The following is an 18731-nucleotide window of genomic DNA, read 5'->3' as shown; positions in this document are numbered from 1 at the left end:
ATGACCTTTGAAGTTTCCCTTAATTCTGAATTTCAAGATCAGAGTATACAAAGCAACCGAAAAATTCTATAACAATTGTTTCACTCTTTGAATTCACCAAACTTGTACAGAGCACTAAGCCCTTTGCAAAGTTCTAAGATCTAAAAATATCCTCACAAACTTGGGCTGCTCCAACAGAAGGTACAGAAAATCCACCTGGTTTGATTTTGCACATAATATACCATTATTCCACTTGTTTTTAACTAGTGAAACCAGACCTGAAAAATGGCAGAAGAGAAGACTGTCTCTTCAAGGCTGGCACAAAATGGTACCTGAGGCTTAAAACAGTGAGTATTCTAACGACTTAATGTTGAAAACAAAAATAAACAAAGTCCAATTTTGTTTAAATAATCTTAACATAAAAATAGTATAAAGTTTGACCCATACAGAACTAGGCATACATAAACTGCTTAACAATTTTATCTGGCTAGAACTAAATTCTTATAATTAATAGAGTAAGTAAGCATGTAGGTATTTTTACAGATTCAAGGAGCTCAATCAAGATTACAGACAAAATTAATTACAAGGGCCTACAGTATCTAAATCAACCCCCAAGCCCATCCAAATGGAAGGCAAGCCACCTGGCTTTGATAGAGAACCCTTCAAAGCTATTACAATGAGTTTGGCTTTAAGATTCAAACAACTAGCTTACCAATTTTTAAAACACAGTAATTCACCTCTTAAGACATTTTATACCACCAATACTCAACCACATGGAATTATGTTGAAAGGTAAACCTTACTTTTTACACATAACACAGAGTTTCTTTGGAGCAGGCTTGTGAGAGAAGGAAGAAAGGCAGGTGGTAGAACAAAAGAGGTGAGCAGATCCTTTTCGTTGATAAGCTGTCTGTCCCTTCTGTAAAGGTTTTTTGCAGTTTGCACAAGTGACTTTCACTGGTTTAGTGGGTTGCTGTTGGGCTGAAGGCTGGAAAATCTGTTTAGGAAGCGAGGCCACTGGTGATAAAGAATCCACCCCTGGCTGTTTCTGATTACGGGGAAATGATGCTGACTGGGAGATCCAAGAATCTTAAAAACAAAAGGCACAAGAAAGAGTAATGAAACAGGTATTTACACACATTGAAATTTATATCAGAGACATAGTTTAAGTTCTCATTTTGTACAAGTTTAAAACACTAATAAGGCAGCAGCATAGCAAAGAGGTAAAGGACACAAGTTTTCCAGTAAGAATGGCTGGCTGACATTTACGCTCCATCACTTACTAGACTGGAAGTTACTTAAACTCTGTGCCTAACTCTTCTCTAAACTGGAAATGGTACCAACCTCCTACAAAGGACATTAAATGAGATAATGGGTATAATAAAGCATGGTGACTAGCATATAGGAAGCACTAAAAGGTATTAGCCATTAGTTATTAAACAGGAAGGATTAATTTACAGAATATTACTTTAAGCAAGGAATACAAACACTGACATAAAAGTATAATAAAATCTTGACCAACCATTAAGTTTTGGCAAATATAATACAGGTCTGACAAAGTTTATTTAAGATTAGATTCAAAACATCTTTTTTTTTTGCTTGAGGAAGATTGTCTCTGAGCTAACATTTGTGCCAATCTTCCTCTATTTTATGTGGGATGCCGCCACTGCGAGGCTTGACAAGCAGTGCTAGGTCGGCACCCGGGATCTGAACCTGCGAGCCCGGGCCACTGAAGCAGAGCACACAAACTTAACCACTATGCCACTAGGCTGGCCCCTCAAAATATCTTTTTAAGAACAGCTTTTCCATATATATGTTTAGTTCCACAGCCTCTAAATATACCACATAATATCAAAGAAATTAGAGTGTTACAGAGAAATGATGATGTTAAGACAACATTCAGTGACAAATCCGACACCATATTACACAACCACTACAAACAGTTTCAGCATAGCTCAGCACTAAAAGATACGTGTAATGTTAACACTAGAGGGCAGCTATTCATCTCTTCTCTCTTTAACAGTCAGCTTCTTTGGTACTTAGCAGGAAGTCTCCAGCTTACCGCACCAGTTACAGTTCCACAGGCCTCTCACCACACTACCAATACCACAACCTTTTTTCATTCTGAAATCTTTCAGGCCACCGCTTCCAATTTCTACTACTTTGGTCTCTTGTAATTTTTTTCCTTTCTAGTGTCTTCTGAATTTTGAACTTCCATACATAAAAGCTGCCCTTCCATTTGAGAAATAATTTTCTTTTCCTTCCACAGGAAGTACAAATATATCCAGAGCTCAGAAAAACTTCTTTACTACCAAGAGAGCAATTTCCTGGTTCTGATCCAGTCTATCAACCTAATGGTTTCAAGGGGCTACATACACTGCTATTCAAATTCTACCTTATTCCACAATATCCCTCCAAAGTATATACTTTAAACACAGAGTAAACAGAGTACATTCTGGAATCCTGCTATTCTCTCCGGGTACCTGACCAATTTTAATAAATAGGAAACACTACTAATGAATACAAAAAAGTACATCACTGAAAGAACTGGCAATTCCATCTTATAAAGGGCCTTCAACTAAAAATCATATTTGAACATGTGCTAGAAGGAACAGCTTTTTGCAACACAAATAATGGCTCCTTAGGATTTTCAATTTTGTAGGCTAAGCATTTGACTATATATTCAAAGGAATCTATCTAAACTTAAGGGCATCTATTAACTTAATTTTGAAAAAACACATTTGGGAGCCAACCCGGTGGCACAGTGGTTAAGTGCGCACGTTTCTCTTTGGCGGCCTGGGGTTCGCCGGTTTGGATCCCGGGTACGGACATGGCACTGCCTGGCAAGCCATGCTGTGGTAGGCGTCCCACATATAAAGTAGAGGAAGATGGGCACGGATGTTAGCTCAGGGCCAGCCTTCCTCAGCAAAAAGAGGAGGACTGGCAGCAGTTAGCTCAGGGCTAATCTTCCTCAAAAAGAAAAAAAGGAAAAAAAACACTTGCTTTTTTTTTCAATTTAATTTTAGGCCTTCTATAAATAATGCAATGGCTCCCTTTATCCATATTTCAACCCTACTTTAAAGTTTTCTCCTCTTCCAACATCAAAATGCTTTTAGGAATAAGAAGGGACCTAATCACTTTATCTAAACCCTCTATTTTATACAAGGAACAAAAAGGGATAGCATTTTAATTTGCCCAAGTTACAATTAGTCCAAGAGACAGAATAAATAGCCATGATTTTATAACTCTCTATTACAAATAAAAACAGCACATAATCACAAGTCTAACTCATAAATGCAAGAGCAAGAGGTGTATTTGTTTAGTTTTTCTGATGAGTATTTTACATTCTCTTGTGTAAGAGAGTGAGCAAACAGGAACACAATTCTTATAATGATATGTCCCTTTGACCCAGCAATATTCCTTAGGAAATAAGTATCACAAGATACATGTATAAGAATATTCTTAAGAATTATTTAAATAGTAAAAACTGGAACCGAGCTAACCAGAGAATTAACAAATCAAACATATGCTGGACATGGTCAAAAGTTCAAGATCTACTGTTAGGTATTTAAAGGGGCAGATAAAAGGGGAGAGTTTGCAAAACTATACTATACGATGATCTGAGGTTTAGAATTAAATGCACCATTCTCAATGGTGACATTGAATGTTTTCTTTTTCACACTCTTATGTTTTTAATACATTTATAATTACAAGAAAGACAAAATAGCTATTTTGAAACTAATTTGAACATTATCGCTTCTTAAACTTTTATGTGATACGTAAGGTTACAAGGAAAAACACTGTGGTAGTAGTATAAATTGGTAAGAACTTTCTGGAAGGCAATATGAAAATATATTTCCACAACTTAAAAACACTCATATGGGGGGCTGGCCCTGTGGCCGAGTGGTTAAGTTAGCACGCTCTGCTTCAGCGGCCCAGGGTTTCACCGGTTCGGATCCTGGGCACGGACACGGCACAGCTCATCAAGCCATGCTGAGGCGGCGTTCCACGTACCATAACTAGAAGGACCCACGACTAAAATATATACAACTATGTACTGGGGGGCTTTAGGAAGAAAAAGGAAAAACGAAATCTTTAAAAAAAAACAAAAAACACTCGAACAAACTCACACATACATCCCACACACTCACTGACCTACTACAAATATATACACACATATAGGGGTAAAGGGTCTTGGAGGGCATAAGAAATTTTCAAAACTGAGTAATAAAGAACATGTTTCTTTGAAAATTATCATAAACCAGATACATTTTTTAAACCAAATTATCTTTGGAGGGACAGGGGTAGTGATATCCTTTGGCCCAGTAACTTCACTTCTAGGAATAAAGGAATAGTCAGAAATTTGAACAAATATGTTCATCATAGATCTACAATATCAAAATATGGGAAACAATAGTAAAAGCCACATACGGGAATGGTATATCCATGCCCACTGTGCAGCCATTAAAACTTTTGTGTATAAATAACATCAATGGTTTGAGAAAACACAATGTAATAGTAAATCAGGAAAAAATAGGAAGCAAAATTATACAGAGCTGCACTTCATCCAAGTTAAAATATACAAAGCAAAAAGACTGAAAGACAACCACTCAAAGCATTAACAGTGGTAATCTTTAATTAACAAGAGCATAGGGGATTTTTTTCCCTTTTTTAATTATAGATTTTCCAAACATTCTTCAATAATTAGACATTAATCTCATAACCAAAAAAATAATTTAAAAAGAAAGATGACTAGCATTTCATAGTGCACTCTACACTGCCTAGGTTTTAGTCATTTCTTATTTTTCTCCACAATTCCTAGGCTGCTAAGTTGCTAACGAGCCAAAAATGATGAAAGAATGAAGCAGACAGAGAGGGATATGAGAAAGACAGAGGAAGACAGACACACACAGGCCTGGGGGCAGAGGTGAAAAAAAAAGGGACATACACAGACATGGTCATGAAAAAGCCACAGAGTTCTTATAACTTCCCTGTTTTAATGTTTTCACAGGGCAAAGCTACCTGCAGAAAAATTTTTCAAATCATCAAGAAATCTACCAAGCTTCAAATATAAAAAAAATTAATAATACAATGCTAATAAATAAAAATTAAAATCAGATAGGCAGTCAAAATTAAACAAAAGTAGAAAAAATCTAAATGCAATAATTATATAATATTGTATTGCTTAAGTGTGCTATTTTTCTTAATTCTCTATTTATACATTAAAACAATACTACTAAAAATATAGTAACAAAAAGTGAGTGTATGACAAATAAGATATCAAACTGTCAGACTTTAGTGGTGGTGAATGTAAAGACTATTCCTAAAAGTTGCTTAGACATAAATTTATGTGGTTAATTTTCTAATAATCTGCAGCGAAATACTATACGTTTTCACATCACTTATTAGCTAAAATTTCAAATGTAAAAGTCAATAAAAGTAATATAGCTTACATGAATAAACAAACCAAGGTAGCACCAATTACTACAATGAAAAAAGACTCAGCCAAAGTTTAAATTCATTTACATGGGGTAAAAAATCAGTTACTGCTTACCAGGATTATGATGAGTTGCAGATTCTCCATTCTGAAATACGTCTCCTGCCACATTCATTCTACCAGGATTAAAAGGTCCTACTGCAGTCTTGGTCTGTGAAGTTAAAGATGGGGTGTATGTTTGTATATTAACACCAAAACTACTTGACTGCAGTCCGTTAGAGACATCTCCCAAGTTGGTATTCTGCAGTGATGTTACATGTGTAATCATTAAGTTCATATCTCGCCCGTCAGTATTTTCTAATTGGCCATCATTCACCGAGCTTACACCTGTTTCTAAGGTTGTAACATTAGCAATCTGAATTTCAGAGTCTGGTTCTGTGGTGATACCACTATTACCCATTCCTGCATTTACCTTACTTCTTGAAAAACTGGAAGTGGAGAAATCCACATCATTGGTTCTGTTTTTAGTCTCAGGAGGTCTCCGTTCAATAAAATTGGAGGAATTTTTCTCTTGCCCTTGATTTGTTTCCATGTCCTCTTCATCATCAATGACAATTGTCTCACTTATACTTCCCTTCTGAGACGCCAACTCTTTTGAGGAAAGAAGAATTTTGGAATCATTTCCTTGCAGTTCTTCATTTTTTGATGATGTAAATGTTATGGTTCTTTGATCAGCTACCACTGGTGCAGAAGGTGGGGGAGGTTGTACAGGTTCGATAAAAACAACATCATCATCATCTTCCACTGATGAGTTTTGAAATTTATTAGATCTAGAAACTAAAGGATTAGATGGACCACTAAATGAATTTCCTACATTCGTAAGACTAGTTGCCATGGCCGTACTCCCTAATAAAACAGGAGTCTGATCAGTCAATTCTAATCCTCCTACTGAACCTGCGTCCATGCCAAAGAACCTGTTAAGAGATGGAAAAAAGAAAAAGAATATAAATGTCGGTGTATGATTTTTTATGTTATTCTAATTGAAGGATTTTTTTAAAAGTACTTTTACTTTCTTTTTTATTCTAAATAACAATCATTCTTATCTAACATCCAGGAAAAATTTGATATCCATTCTGTGATCTTCTCTCATTCACTAATCATTTCATATAGTTTACATGTGAACTTCTTGCAATATAAAAAGGTAATTATCCAATTTTCAGTAACATGCAGTATATTCTCACTTCCACCACCTCCTTTCTGCCACATTATTTACCCTATAAACTTCAACACTGAAAACAGATAAATCCTCCTACACACATCTAAACAGGAAAATAACCAAAATCTGACAATAAAAATCCCTTCTCTACATTTATCCCATTTATCCACTGTATTAAATAAAATGATATGATCTAATCCCTAATCCCTTACTTCATCTTTTTTGTATCCCTTCTTCTCATATTCAGTCTCCCATGTAACTGTATGATTAAATCCTCCCGAGCATCTGAAATCTTTCCTGACCCTATCCAGAAAGTTTAAAGCCTTATTTGCCAGGCACTATGCTGTGGGCTTAATACCCACATATCGGGCTGAATAATGGCTCCCAAAGATACCAGATCCTAATTCCTGAAACCTGTAAATGCTACCTTATATGGAAAAAGGGTCTTTGCAGATACGATTAAGGTTAAAGATTTAAAAATGATATTATCTGGGTGGACCCTAAATGCAATCACAAATGCCCATACAAAGGGAGGTGGAGGGAGACTACAGACACAAGAGCAGGCAGTGTGACGAGGATTACAGGAGCCGAGGCAAGGAGCACATTCTCCCCCAGAGCCTCTGGAGGAAGCATGGCCCTGCTGACACCTGGACTTGAGCCCAGCGTCACTAATTTCTGACTTCTGACCTCCAGAACCCTGACAGAAAATTCTGTTGTTTTAAGCCAGCAAATTTGTGGTAATTTGCTACAACAGGCAGAGGAAATTAACACAATCCACTTCTTAATTACATCTTCAAAACAACCCTTGATATAGTTAGAGTATTTGTCCCATTTTAATGATTAAGAAATTGGGGATTACAGATGCTAACTAACCTGTCAAGTCACAGGTTAGAACATATACCTAGATCTTTATAACCCAATAGTCCAAACTATTCATCACTCTGCTATATTCAAACTAATATTATCTGAGCACTTACTATATATGCAGGGCTATGCTGAAACCAAAAGGACAGCAGAGTTGACAGTAAAGAGACAGAAAAGAAGGAAAGTTCGTGAGCAGATGGAGACAATGAGGTCATAGGCACGGGTGGGAGTAGAACTAATCCTGAACATGAAGCACCTTAATCTCAAAGACTAAATAAACAGGGAGGAAAAAGAACAAAGCTGGAAGGGGGGGGGGGGGGGGAGGGGGGAACCTAACAACTAGGAGGGAAAAAAATGAAGGGTGAGTACAGATTGTAGGTAAATCTGCAGATGGGATGAATGGGAATTTAAAGTTGTTTATACACGGTAGCCTCATTTTCGGAGAGTAGGTTATCTGACAAGATGATGAGACAGTGGTTATACAGATCTTAAAGACTGGTTCAAAAGCTCCAATGCCAACTTTTAAAATCTTTGTAATCCTCTTTCTCTAATAAAGTCACTTAGCCCAGTTTAAGGAAAAAAAAAAAAAACGACCAGTTTAAGAAAACTTACTACTTCACATATATGGCCATTTGCTTATATTGCTATAGCAAGCCACGCAGAAGGATAAAGACACTAACATCACTTTGGCAGATGGGTGACAAGGATGGAGAAATTGTTCACTGCATATTTTCTTAATTTTTGAACATGATTTCTCACTTATTTTTAAAACTAAGTTTAAATTTTTAAAAAACAGAATAACAGAGTGAAGAGATACTACACCAACTACTTTGGTGAGCAGGTGATATTTACAGAGAAATCTGAAAAGAAAAATCCAACTGTGGGAAAATTGGAGGAAGGGCATTCCAGGCAAAGAAAACAGCTCCTGCAGAAGCCTAAAGGAAATGAGGTTGGTGAATTCAAGCAACAGAGCAAAGGCCAATGTGGCTGGAACAAGGGAGGTGGGGAAGAATAGTATGAGATGAGATAGAAAAACAGGCACAAGCAACTCACCAAGGCCAGCAAGTTAATTCATTAAGTGCACTTAACAAAGATTTAGAGCACCTAGTATGCACCAAACACTGTCTTAGAAAAATCAATAAACAAAACAGGTAAACATCACCACCATCTGAAATCAGGAATTCTGAAGGCAGAAGCTTGGATTTTCTGTAATAGGAAACATTACAGCATTTTCACCTAAAGGCTGACAAAATCTCATTTACGTTTTAAATAAATCACTCTTGCTGCTATGTGCGAAATGGATTATCAGAGGGCAAGACTGGAAGCAAAGAAACCAACTAGATGGACGTGATCTAAGTGGGAGACGATAGTTGCTGAAACAAGGGTGGTGGTCACAGGAGATGCAAGAAAGTGAACAGATTAGGGTTTTTTAAAAAGTAGATCTTGGAGGCCAGCCCCATGGCCTACTGGTTAAGTCTGGCAGGGCCCAGGTTCAGTTTCTGGGCACATACCTACACCATTCATCAGCAGCCATGTTGTGATGGCAATCCACACACAAAATAGAAGAAGATGGGCAATAGATGTTAGCTCAGGTCGAATTTTCCTCAGCAAAAAAAAAAAAAAAAAAAAAGTAGATCTTACTGATATGAAAAGATTTACAAGATATCCTGTTGACTGGAAAAAAGTTACAGAACACAAAGAGTATTACTACAATGTTATGCATTCCCCCAAAACCCATACACACACACACACACACACACTATATTTTTCCTAAAGTACATATATTTTCATGTAAATTCATGAAGGAAAAAACTCTGGAAGGATCACACCATACTGACAGACGTAGTTTGCTAGGAGGAGCAGGGAGTTTGAGGAGGGGAGGTGATCAAGAAGTTGCACTTTAATTCTACATTAAACTAGAAAGAATGTCAGGCAGCTAAGCATCTGAATGAATAGAGAAAAACAGGAGTCAGTGAGAGAAGATGACATGAAGTTGACAAAGTGCTAGTTAAAGACGAAGGGATATCAATCTCCAGATACAAGATGGATAGAGATAGGCACTTTTCACAGACATTAAATACAGGCACACCAACTTTTTAATGAAATACTGTGGAGAGACCATAAATAGCCTGTCTTCTCATTGAATGTCTAGAGCTTAAAACACTGCCTGGGCACAGAGTAAACATTCAATTGTCCCAAATATTTGCAGAAAGGCCAGAAGGCAAAAGCTAGTATGTTCACTTTAACTACCAGAGTTATTTTTAAGTAATATCATTATTTAAATGTCAAGGTATACAATCTAGCTCTTATTTTACATACACTGTGTTATTCTCTGACCATTAAGCATCCTAGTTAAACCAAGTTCTAGTGTCTGGAGGGCACCGTATCCCATTCAACATGGCAACAAAAATGAAATGTTTTTAATAACTCATACAATATTTTATAGAAAAGGTTTCATTTTATTTTCACTTAACTGTGACAACAATCCCTTTGAGTCAAATAAAACAGATATTAACTTTTCTCTATAACAAAATGGTAGCTGAGACACATTAATTAAAACTGCCGAAGATTCCAAGACAACATCAAGATTCAAACTCTATGTACAAAGCTCAATTCCAAAAGCGCTTGTCATTCCTCTTAGGGCAAGAGCTGTGTCTGTGTCAGAGTGGAAGATATGCTAATATTAGAAAATGACAAAAGATACATTTATATCTGCTTTAATGAAAATGGATAATTCTATTTAAAAGCTTAAGAGGTGACTATTTGCTTTACCCAAAGATCTACAAATTACCATTCTATATTCTAATATACTTTAAATGTATTTTCAAAAAGTAAAATATATACACCATTACTCTAAAACAGCTCCTCAACAAGGGACTTCTTTATGGTAAAACAATAATGTACGCAAGGGGAAACCTTCATATAAGGCCTTCACTTAATTTTAAGTAAACATGAGAAAATTTTTTAACATTACTGCTACAGAAAGTTTTAAAAGTTGAAATATGCTGAACAACATTTTGGTTCAAAATTTTCATAATTTATTCAACTAAATTTTTTTAAAAATTACAAGTACGTTCATCTGGTAATAGTTAGCATTTATTTAATGCTTATTATGAGGCAAATATTCAGGTCAGTTAAACATTAAAGCAACCCCATGAAGTAAAATCATTATTATCTCCCTTATTATCTCGCTTATACAGACTGAAAAAAAAAAACAGGGGGCGGCCGAGTGGCGCAGTGGTTAAGTGCGCACATTCCGCTTTGGCAGCCTGGGGTTTCCCGGTCCAGATCTGGGGTGCAGACATGGCACCGCTTGGCACACCATGCTGTGGCAGGCATCCCACATATAAAGTAGAGGAAGATGGGCATGGATGTTAGCTCAGGGCCAGTCTTCCTCAACAAAGAGGAGGATTGCCAGCAGTTAGCTCAGGGCTAATCTTCCTCAAAAAAAAAAAAAAAAAAAAAAACCACCAATCCTCAAAAGTAAGCTCGCGCGGTGTGTGTGTGGGGGGCGGGGGGGGGCCGCGGTGCGGTCCCGTGGCAGAGTAGTTGAGTTCCTGCGCTCTGCTCCAGCGGCCCAGGGTTTCACCAGTTCGAATCCTGGGCACAGACATGGCACCACTCATCAAGCCATGCTGAGGTGGCATCCCACATACCACAACTAGAAGGACCCACAGCTGAAAATACACAACTATGTACCGGGGGTCTTTGGGAGAAAAAAGGAAAAATAAAATCTTTTTTTAAAAAAAAAAGTAAGCTGCCCAAGGACAGCAGGCAGGAAGTGGTAGAGGTCAGGATTTGAATATTCATTAACTACTAAGTAATATGTAATTAAACACTGAACCATAAAATAATATAGCACAGCTCCGATTAATTAAAAAGAAAAAAAGACTGCAGCCACTCAAAACAACAATAATCAAATTCATATTCAAAATACACAAGTTTCAAAAGGAAGAAATATCAAGCCCAAAGTGCCAGGCTAAAAGGGATTTAAAAAACAAATGAAGTTGAACTTGTAGTTAAGATTCATTTGCCACAAAGCAGGAATTATCCTCATCAACAAAACAATTTTGAGAAGAATGAGGCATAAACCTACTGATGTTTGAAATGCATAGGCTTTTTTTTTCTTCTCCCCAAAGCCCCCCAATACAAGGTTGTATATTCTAGTTGTGAGTCCCTCCCGCTGTGCTATGTGGGACATCACCTCAACAGGACCCGATGAGCAGTGCCACATCCACGCCCAGGATCCAAACCGGCAAAACCCTGGGCCGCCAAAGCGGAGCGCACGAACTTAACCACTTGGGCACGGGGCGGCCCCAAGAAATGTATAGGCTTTTAATGCATGAGTTCTCTGGACCCTTTCTATGTTTTAGTGTACCTAAAGCAAAACACAACAATTTCCGGGACAGAAAAGCCAGAATTGTCTTCACTGTACCCTCTTGTGGCTGCTAGGTGTCAATTCATTCTTCTTAGAAGAAAACAGTGGAGCACAAAATAGGACTTACATTACCACACATATAGTTCTCTGCAGTAATTCACTTCTCAGAACAGAATAACTACTCAACTATAAGTTATTTTCAAATCCTACACGGTAAATAAATTTGGTCACTTCTCCATGTTATTGAGAATATGTTTCAACCACCAAACACTTATTTAGTCCCATAAAGAAAACACAATCCAATTAAAAGTTGTGCACTTTCACATTATCCAAACAAAGCATATTCCATTCTGCCACTTTTCTACATCAAGTCAATTCTAATTAGCTATTTTAACACTAGGTATATAACTTCACTTCTCTAGAGTAAATGGTATAAAAATAGTTCCCAGGTTTTTCTTAGAATTCAAAGAGACAACTGGATGTGAAAATTAGCACACTGTTAACTCTTAAACAATTACCAGGTAATTTTTACCTGTACCCCAAAATTTTGGTAAATTTCTAATTAATTTTTAAGCTCCTTTGTGACACTCTACCATCCCTACAGACCAAATGTTTGTGTCCCTCCAAAATTCATATGTTGAAATCCTAACCTCCAATGCAAATGGCACTGGGAGGCAGGGGCTTTGTGGGGTGATTAGGTCAAGCACATGGAGCCCTCATGAATGGGATTAGTGCCCTCTTAATAAAAAGAAACCCCAGAGAGCTCCCTTCCCCATTCCACCACGTGAGGACACCGCAAGAAAATGGCAGTCCGTCTATGAACCAGGAAGCAGGCCCTCACCAGACACCAAATCTGCCAGAGCCTTGGTCTGGGACTTCCCAGCCTGCAGAACAGTGAGAAATCAATGTCGGTTGTCTACGGTATTCTTATTATACCACCAGCCCAAACAGACTAAGACAATCATCATAAATTATAAAGTGCTTTCACAGTTTTATTTGGTCTTTATTTTGATTCAGCAAGAATCAATTAACACAATACTTGATGTTCTCATGGACAAAACAAAGGTGGTAGGTAAAGTATAAATGTTGTTGACATTCATAACAAGAAAGTATCAGTATTTGCTGAGAAAAGCTTATGAATTTTCAAAGAAAACAAGATCACAAAGAAAGCATTTCAAAGTGATTCAAAAAAACATTCATCATTTTCTCACTGATAAGCCTATCTAGGAGCTTTCTAGGTACCATGAGAGTTACAAAGAAAGCTAAGATAAACTCCCCTCTACAGCAAAGGGTATTAGCCAATATGTGTTCATCGCACTTAGAATAGTTCTCAGTCAGTATGACACATTTAAAATTTTAAGAATAAAAATTCTTAATAAAATAGGAATAAATGGACTTATATAAAATATCAAAACAAAAGATATCATCAAACTTAACAAGAAATATTAAAAACATTATCATTAAAGTAAAAAAATAAGATAAGGATATTCTTTATTATTACCACATATAGCACTGTTCTGGAAGTACCAGCCAACGCCATCAGTCACAAACCATATAACGTTTCAGTCAACAATGGACCACATATACAATGGCAGTCCTGTAAGATTAGTACCACACAACCCAGGTGTGTAGTAGGACACAATGAGGAAATCACCTAAAGATGCATTTCTCAGAACATATTCCCATTGTTAAGAAGCGCATGATTGTATATGAAAAAGAAATCAAGAGATAAAAATTTGAAAGGCGGCAAATTATCATTATATGCAAATTACATTAGTCTTTACTTCAAAGACCCCAAATATTTATCTGAAATACTACTACACTGAGATAATTTAGTCAAGTGCTGGATATAAAACCAATATGCAGAAATTAATTAATTAGATGGCCAATTAGAGACAGATATAAAACTTACTTCCATCCAAAGGCCAACTCAAAAAGGAGATTTAAAAGAAAAAACCCCACAAGGATAGGGAGAATTCAATAGCACCAAAATTTTGGAAGAGGGAGAGCAAATGAACATGGATTCATTGTAACTCATTTAGCAGACCTCAAAAAGGCAAACTCTGAACCCACAGTAAACACACTTCTGAAATGACTGAATTACAAATGAAGTTAAATTTGCAGTTAACATTCACTTATCATGAGGTAGGAAGTATCTTGATCAACACAACAATTTACAGAGGAATAAGACAACAGGTCTTAAGTAAGACATAAAAAATAGATGAAGACCCATGCCATGCAAAATAGTGGAGGAGGAAGCTCTAGGTATGGGTCCCTCCACTCTAGTAGCCATTGAACTGCAAGGAGTATTGGAACGAACTACATTGGATCTCTAAAAACTGACTGGACACTTACAACAACCAGGGGAGTGCTTGACAAAGACGTTACTCATTAGCAGCATGCAAGAACCAACGACCATCTTCCATTCCTCACCCCAGTCTGGCTATGGGGACAACTTCCTGCATTCCTGGAGGGTTTGGCTGGACACAGGACTGGCAGGGAGGAAATTCTAACAAATTTGGGACAGTGTTTTTGGAGAGGTCTGGAGCAAATGCTCCTCGTGATTTCTACCTTCTGGGAAGCAGCAGATTTTCTGGCAGAATCTCTCAGATTTAATGCAACACAACTCTTTATTTCATTCTTTTTCTTTTTTCATCCAGACATTTAAGGAAATTTTTGTCAGATCACTAGCTCACCACAGGGATAACAGAGTAGAAACTTCAACAACCACAAACAACAAGAGCAGACACTTTGCAAAAAAAAAAACAGCTTAGAAAAAGTCAAAAAAGAACAGCAGTATACCTCAACAACTAAAAATGAGCAATCAATGAAGTTATCAAGAATTAACTCAGAATGTTATAAAACATACAAAGAAACAGAAAAGTAGGCCCAATTTACAGAAATAAAAGAATCTGAGTGAAACAATTCCTGAGGAATCCCAAATACTGGAATAACTAGACAAAGACATTAAATCAACTATCTTTAATATGCTCGGTGAGCTAAAGGAAAGCATGAACAAAGAACTAAAGGAAATGAGAAAATGCATGAACAAAATGAGACATGAATAAACAAATCATAAGAAGTAACGAAGCAGAAATTCTGGAGATGAAAAATATATTAGAAGCAATGAAAAATTCATTAGAAGAGATCGTGGCCAAGTGGTTAAGTTCACACATTCCGCTTTGGTGGCCCAGGGTTTTGCTGGTTCAGATCCTGGGTGCAGACATGGCACCGCTTATCAGACCATGTTGAGGTGGCGTCCCACATGCCACAACTAGAAGGACCCACAACTAAAATATACAACTATGTACTGGGGGGATTTGGGGAGAGAAAGAAGAAAAAAAAAAGATTGGCAACAGTTGTTAGCTCGGGTGCCAATCTTTAAAAAAAAAAAAGAAGAGATCAACAGCAGATTTGAGCAGGCACAAGAACCATTAACTAAAGGACAGAATAACTGAAATTACCCAATCTGAGGAGCAGAAAAAAAAGAATGAAGAAAAATGAACAGTCTGAGGGATCTGTGAAACACCACCAAGCATATCAATATATGTATCATAAAAACAGAAAGGGAGAGGAAAAACATTTAAAGAAATAATAGCCAAAAACTTTCCAAATGGGATGAAGATAAATATATACATCCAAGAAGCTCAACAAACTCCAAGCCTTATAAGCTCAAAGATATCCACACCAAGACATGTAATAATCAAACTGTGGACCCCAAAGATGAGGAGAGAAGTTTGAAAGCAAGAGAAAAGTGATTCATCATATGCAAGGGAGCCTCAATAACATTATTTATATTATCAGCTTACTTCTCATCAGAAACCACAGAAGCCAGAAGCTAGTAGAATGACATATTTAAAGTGGTGAACAAAAAAAACGCTGTCAACCAAGAATTCTATATCTACCAAAAATTCCTCCAAAATTAATGAGAAATGAAGACATTTCTAGATTAAAAAAAAAGCAGAGGGAGCTCATTACCTGCGGACCTACCCAAATGAAATGCTAAAGGGAGTCCTTCAGGCAAAAGTAAAAACACACTAGAGTAAATTGAAGGCAAAAGAAATAAAGAACACAAGTGAAGTGAACTACATAAATCAACAGAAAGCAAGTATTAACCTACTTTTCATTTACACTACTTTTTTTCCTATGACTTAAAGGCAAATGCATAAAAAATAATTATCCATGTTAGTAACTACACATATATATATAAAGATGTAATCTGAGACAACAGTAATATAAAAGGGAGGACAGAGATGTACAAGGGTAGAGTGTTTGTATATTGTTGAAACTAAGTTGTTCTAAGTTTAAGATGGTGATTTTAATCCTCAAGGTAATTATTAAGAAAATAACTTTCAACCATATAGGAAAGGAAAAAAGAGAATGAAAACGGTACTACAAAAAAATTAATCAGGGGCCAGCCCGGTGGCGCGGCAGTTAAGTGCGCACGTTCTGCTTCGGCGGCCCAGGGTTCACTGGTTCAGGTCCCGGGTGCAGACATGGCACCACTTGGCATGCCATGCTGTGGTAGACGTCCCACATATAAAGCAGAGGAAGATGGGCACAGATGTTAGCTCAGGGCCAGTCTTCCTCAGCAAAAAGAGGAGGACTGGGAGCAGTTAGCTCAGGGCTAATCTTTCTCCAAAAAAAAAAAATTAAACACAAAGGAACCAAGGAAGGAGCAATAGAAGAAATGGGGGAAAATATATATAAGACATACAGAAAACAAATATAAGATGACAGAGGTAAATCCTTCCTTATTAATAATTACCGACCTCTAAATACGATAAACTCTATTGAAAGATTTGCAGATTGGATTAAAAATATAAGATTCATCTATATGCCATCTAGAAGAGACTTGCTTTAGATACAGAGACACAGAGAGGTTGAAAGCAGAGAGATGAAGAAGACAGTCCAGGCAAATAGTAATGAAAAGAGAACGGGAGGGGAGTGGATATACTAACATCAGACAAAATAAACTTTAAGTCAAAAGAGTTGAGACAAAAAAGAACACTACATATTGAAAGATTAATTCCAGCAAGAAGACATCACAATTATAAACATACATCTACAGAGTCCTGAAAATCTATGAAGCAAAAGTTGCCAGAATTAAAGAGAGAAATACTTCTATGATAATAGGCGGACACTTCAATACACCACTTTAAATAGTGGATAGAACCACCACACAGAAGATCAATAAGGAAAGCGAGGACCTGAACAACACTATAAATCAAGGAGACCTACCAAAAACATACAGAGTACTCCACACAACAGAATTCACATTCTTCTCAAGTGCACATGGAACATACACCAGAATCAGCCATATGATAGCCACAAAACAAGCCTTTATAAATTTAAATAGATCAAAATGACAGTCTTTTCTGATCACAATGGAATGAAAATAGAAATAAATAACAAAAGCAAAAATGGAAAATCACAAATAGGTAGAAATTAAACAACATTCTTTTTATTTTTTAAAGATTTTTATTTTTCCTTTTTCTCCCCAAAGCCCCCCAGTACATAGTTGTATATTTTAGTTGTGGGTTCTTCCAGTTATGGCATGTGGGATGCTGTCTCAGCATGGCTTGATGAGAGGTGCCATGTCTGTGCCCAGGATTCAAACCCAGCAAAACCCCAGGCCACCGAAGTGTAATGTGCGAACTCAACCACTCGGCCATGGGGCCGGCCCCCAACACACTCTTAAACCACCAACAGGTCAAAGAAGAAATCACAAAGGAAATGAGGAAATAATCTGAGACAAAAGAAAACAAAAACACAACATATCAAAACTTTTGGGATGCAACGAAAGCAGTGCTTAACAGGAAACTGTAACAATGCCTACATTAAAAAAGATCTCCGGGGCCAGCCCCATGGCTGAGTGGTTAAGTTCACGTGCTCTGCTTCGGCGGCCCAGGGTTTCACCGGTTCAGATCCTGGGCATGGACATGGCACCGCTCGTCAGGCCATGCTGAGGCAGCATGCCACATGCCACAACGAGAAGGACCCACAACTATAAATACACAACTATGTAGCGGGGGGCTTTGGGGAGAAAAAAGGAGAAAATAAAATCTTTAAAAATGTTTTTTAAAAATCTCAAATCAATAAACAAACTTTACACCTTAAGAAGCCTGAAAAGGAAGAGCAAACTAAATCCAAAGCTAGAAGGAATGAAATAATAAAGATTAATGCACAGATAAACAAAATACAAAACAGAAAAACAATAAAGAAAAATCAACAAAACAAAAAGGTAGTTCTTTGAAACAAATTAACAAATCTTTAGCTAGACTAAGAAAAAAGTCTCAATTAAAATCAGAAATGAAAATAGGACACCATGACCTATTTTACAGAAATAGAATTATAAGAGAATACAACTGTATGTCAACAGGATAATTGAGATAAAAGACAAATTCCTAGATATACACAAACTACCAACACAGACTCAAGGAGAAATACAAAATCTTAACAGAACTACAAGAAGCAAGGAGATTAAATCAGTCATCAAAAATCTCCCAACAAAGAAATGCCCAGGAACAGACAGTTTTGCTGGTAAATTCTACCAAACATTTAAAGATTTAAAATTAACACCATTCCTTCTCAAATTTTTCCAAAACACTGAAGAAGAGGGAATACTTCTTAACTCATTCTATGAGGCCAGCACTACCCTGATACAAAAATCCAAACAAAGACTTACAAGAAAACTATAGGCCAATATTCCTTATGAACAGAGATGTAAAAATCCTCAGCAAAACAGCAGCAAGTCAAATTCAGCAGCATGTTAAAAAGATTATATACTATATATATATACATATCATGACCAAGTGGGATTTATCCCAGAATGGACAGGTAGCTCAACATAAGAAA

At 36.9% G+C, this 18731-nt stretch overlaps 1 protein-coding gene across 25 annotated transcripts in view; it reads right to left on the bottom strand.

Moving 5' to 3' along the window:
* The window catches only part of ZMYM2 (zinc finger MYM-type containing 2), a 94423-nt gene that overhangs the window by 57929 nt on the left and 17763 nt on the right, over window positions 1–18731 (bottom strand). For 10 of the 25 annotated variants that reach the window (XR_011527734.1, XR_011527733.1, XR_011527735.1 and 7 more), the window contains 3 exons: window positions 5888–6389; window positions 5533–5626; window positions 782–1067 (listed from right to left, as the gene is read on the bottom strand). Coding sequence is in view for 22 of the 25 variants with exons in the window: in XM_070577774.1 (XP_070433875.1) it covers window positions 782–1067; window positions 5533–5626; window positions 5888–6389 (882 nt within the window). In the remaining 3 variants the exon portion in view is untranslated. Of the gene's footprint in view, window positions 1–781; window positions 1068–5532; window positions 6390–9006; window positions 9170–18731 lie in introns of all 25 variants that reach the window. The other 15 variants (XM_070577773.1, XM_070577780.1, XM_070577784.1 and 12 more) reach the window with 5 other exon arrangements.

The sequence above is a fragment of the Equus przewalskii genome, chromosome 16, assembly GCF_037783145.1.
Source record: "Equus przewalskii isolate Varuska chromosome 16, EquPr2, whole genome shotgun sequence".
Lineage (NCBI taxonomy): Eukaryota > Metazoa > Chordata > Mammalia > Perissodactyla > Equidae > Equus > Equus przewalskii.
The sequence above is the reverse complement of the archived record's forward strand: the minus strand, read 5'-3'. Positions and strand labels throughout refer to the sequence as shown.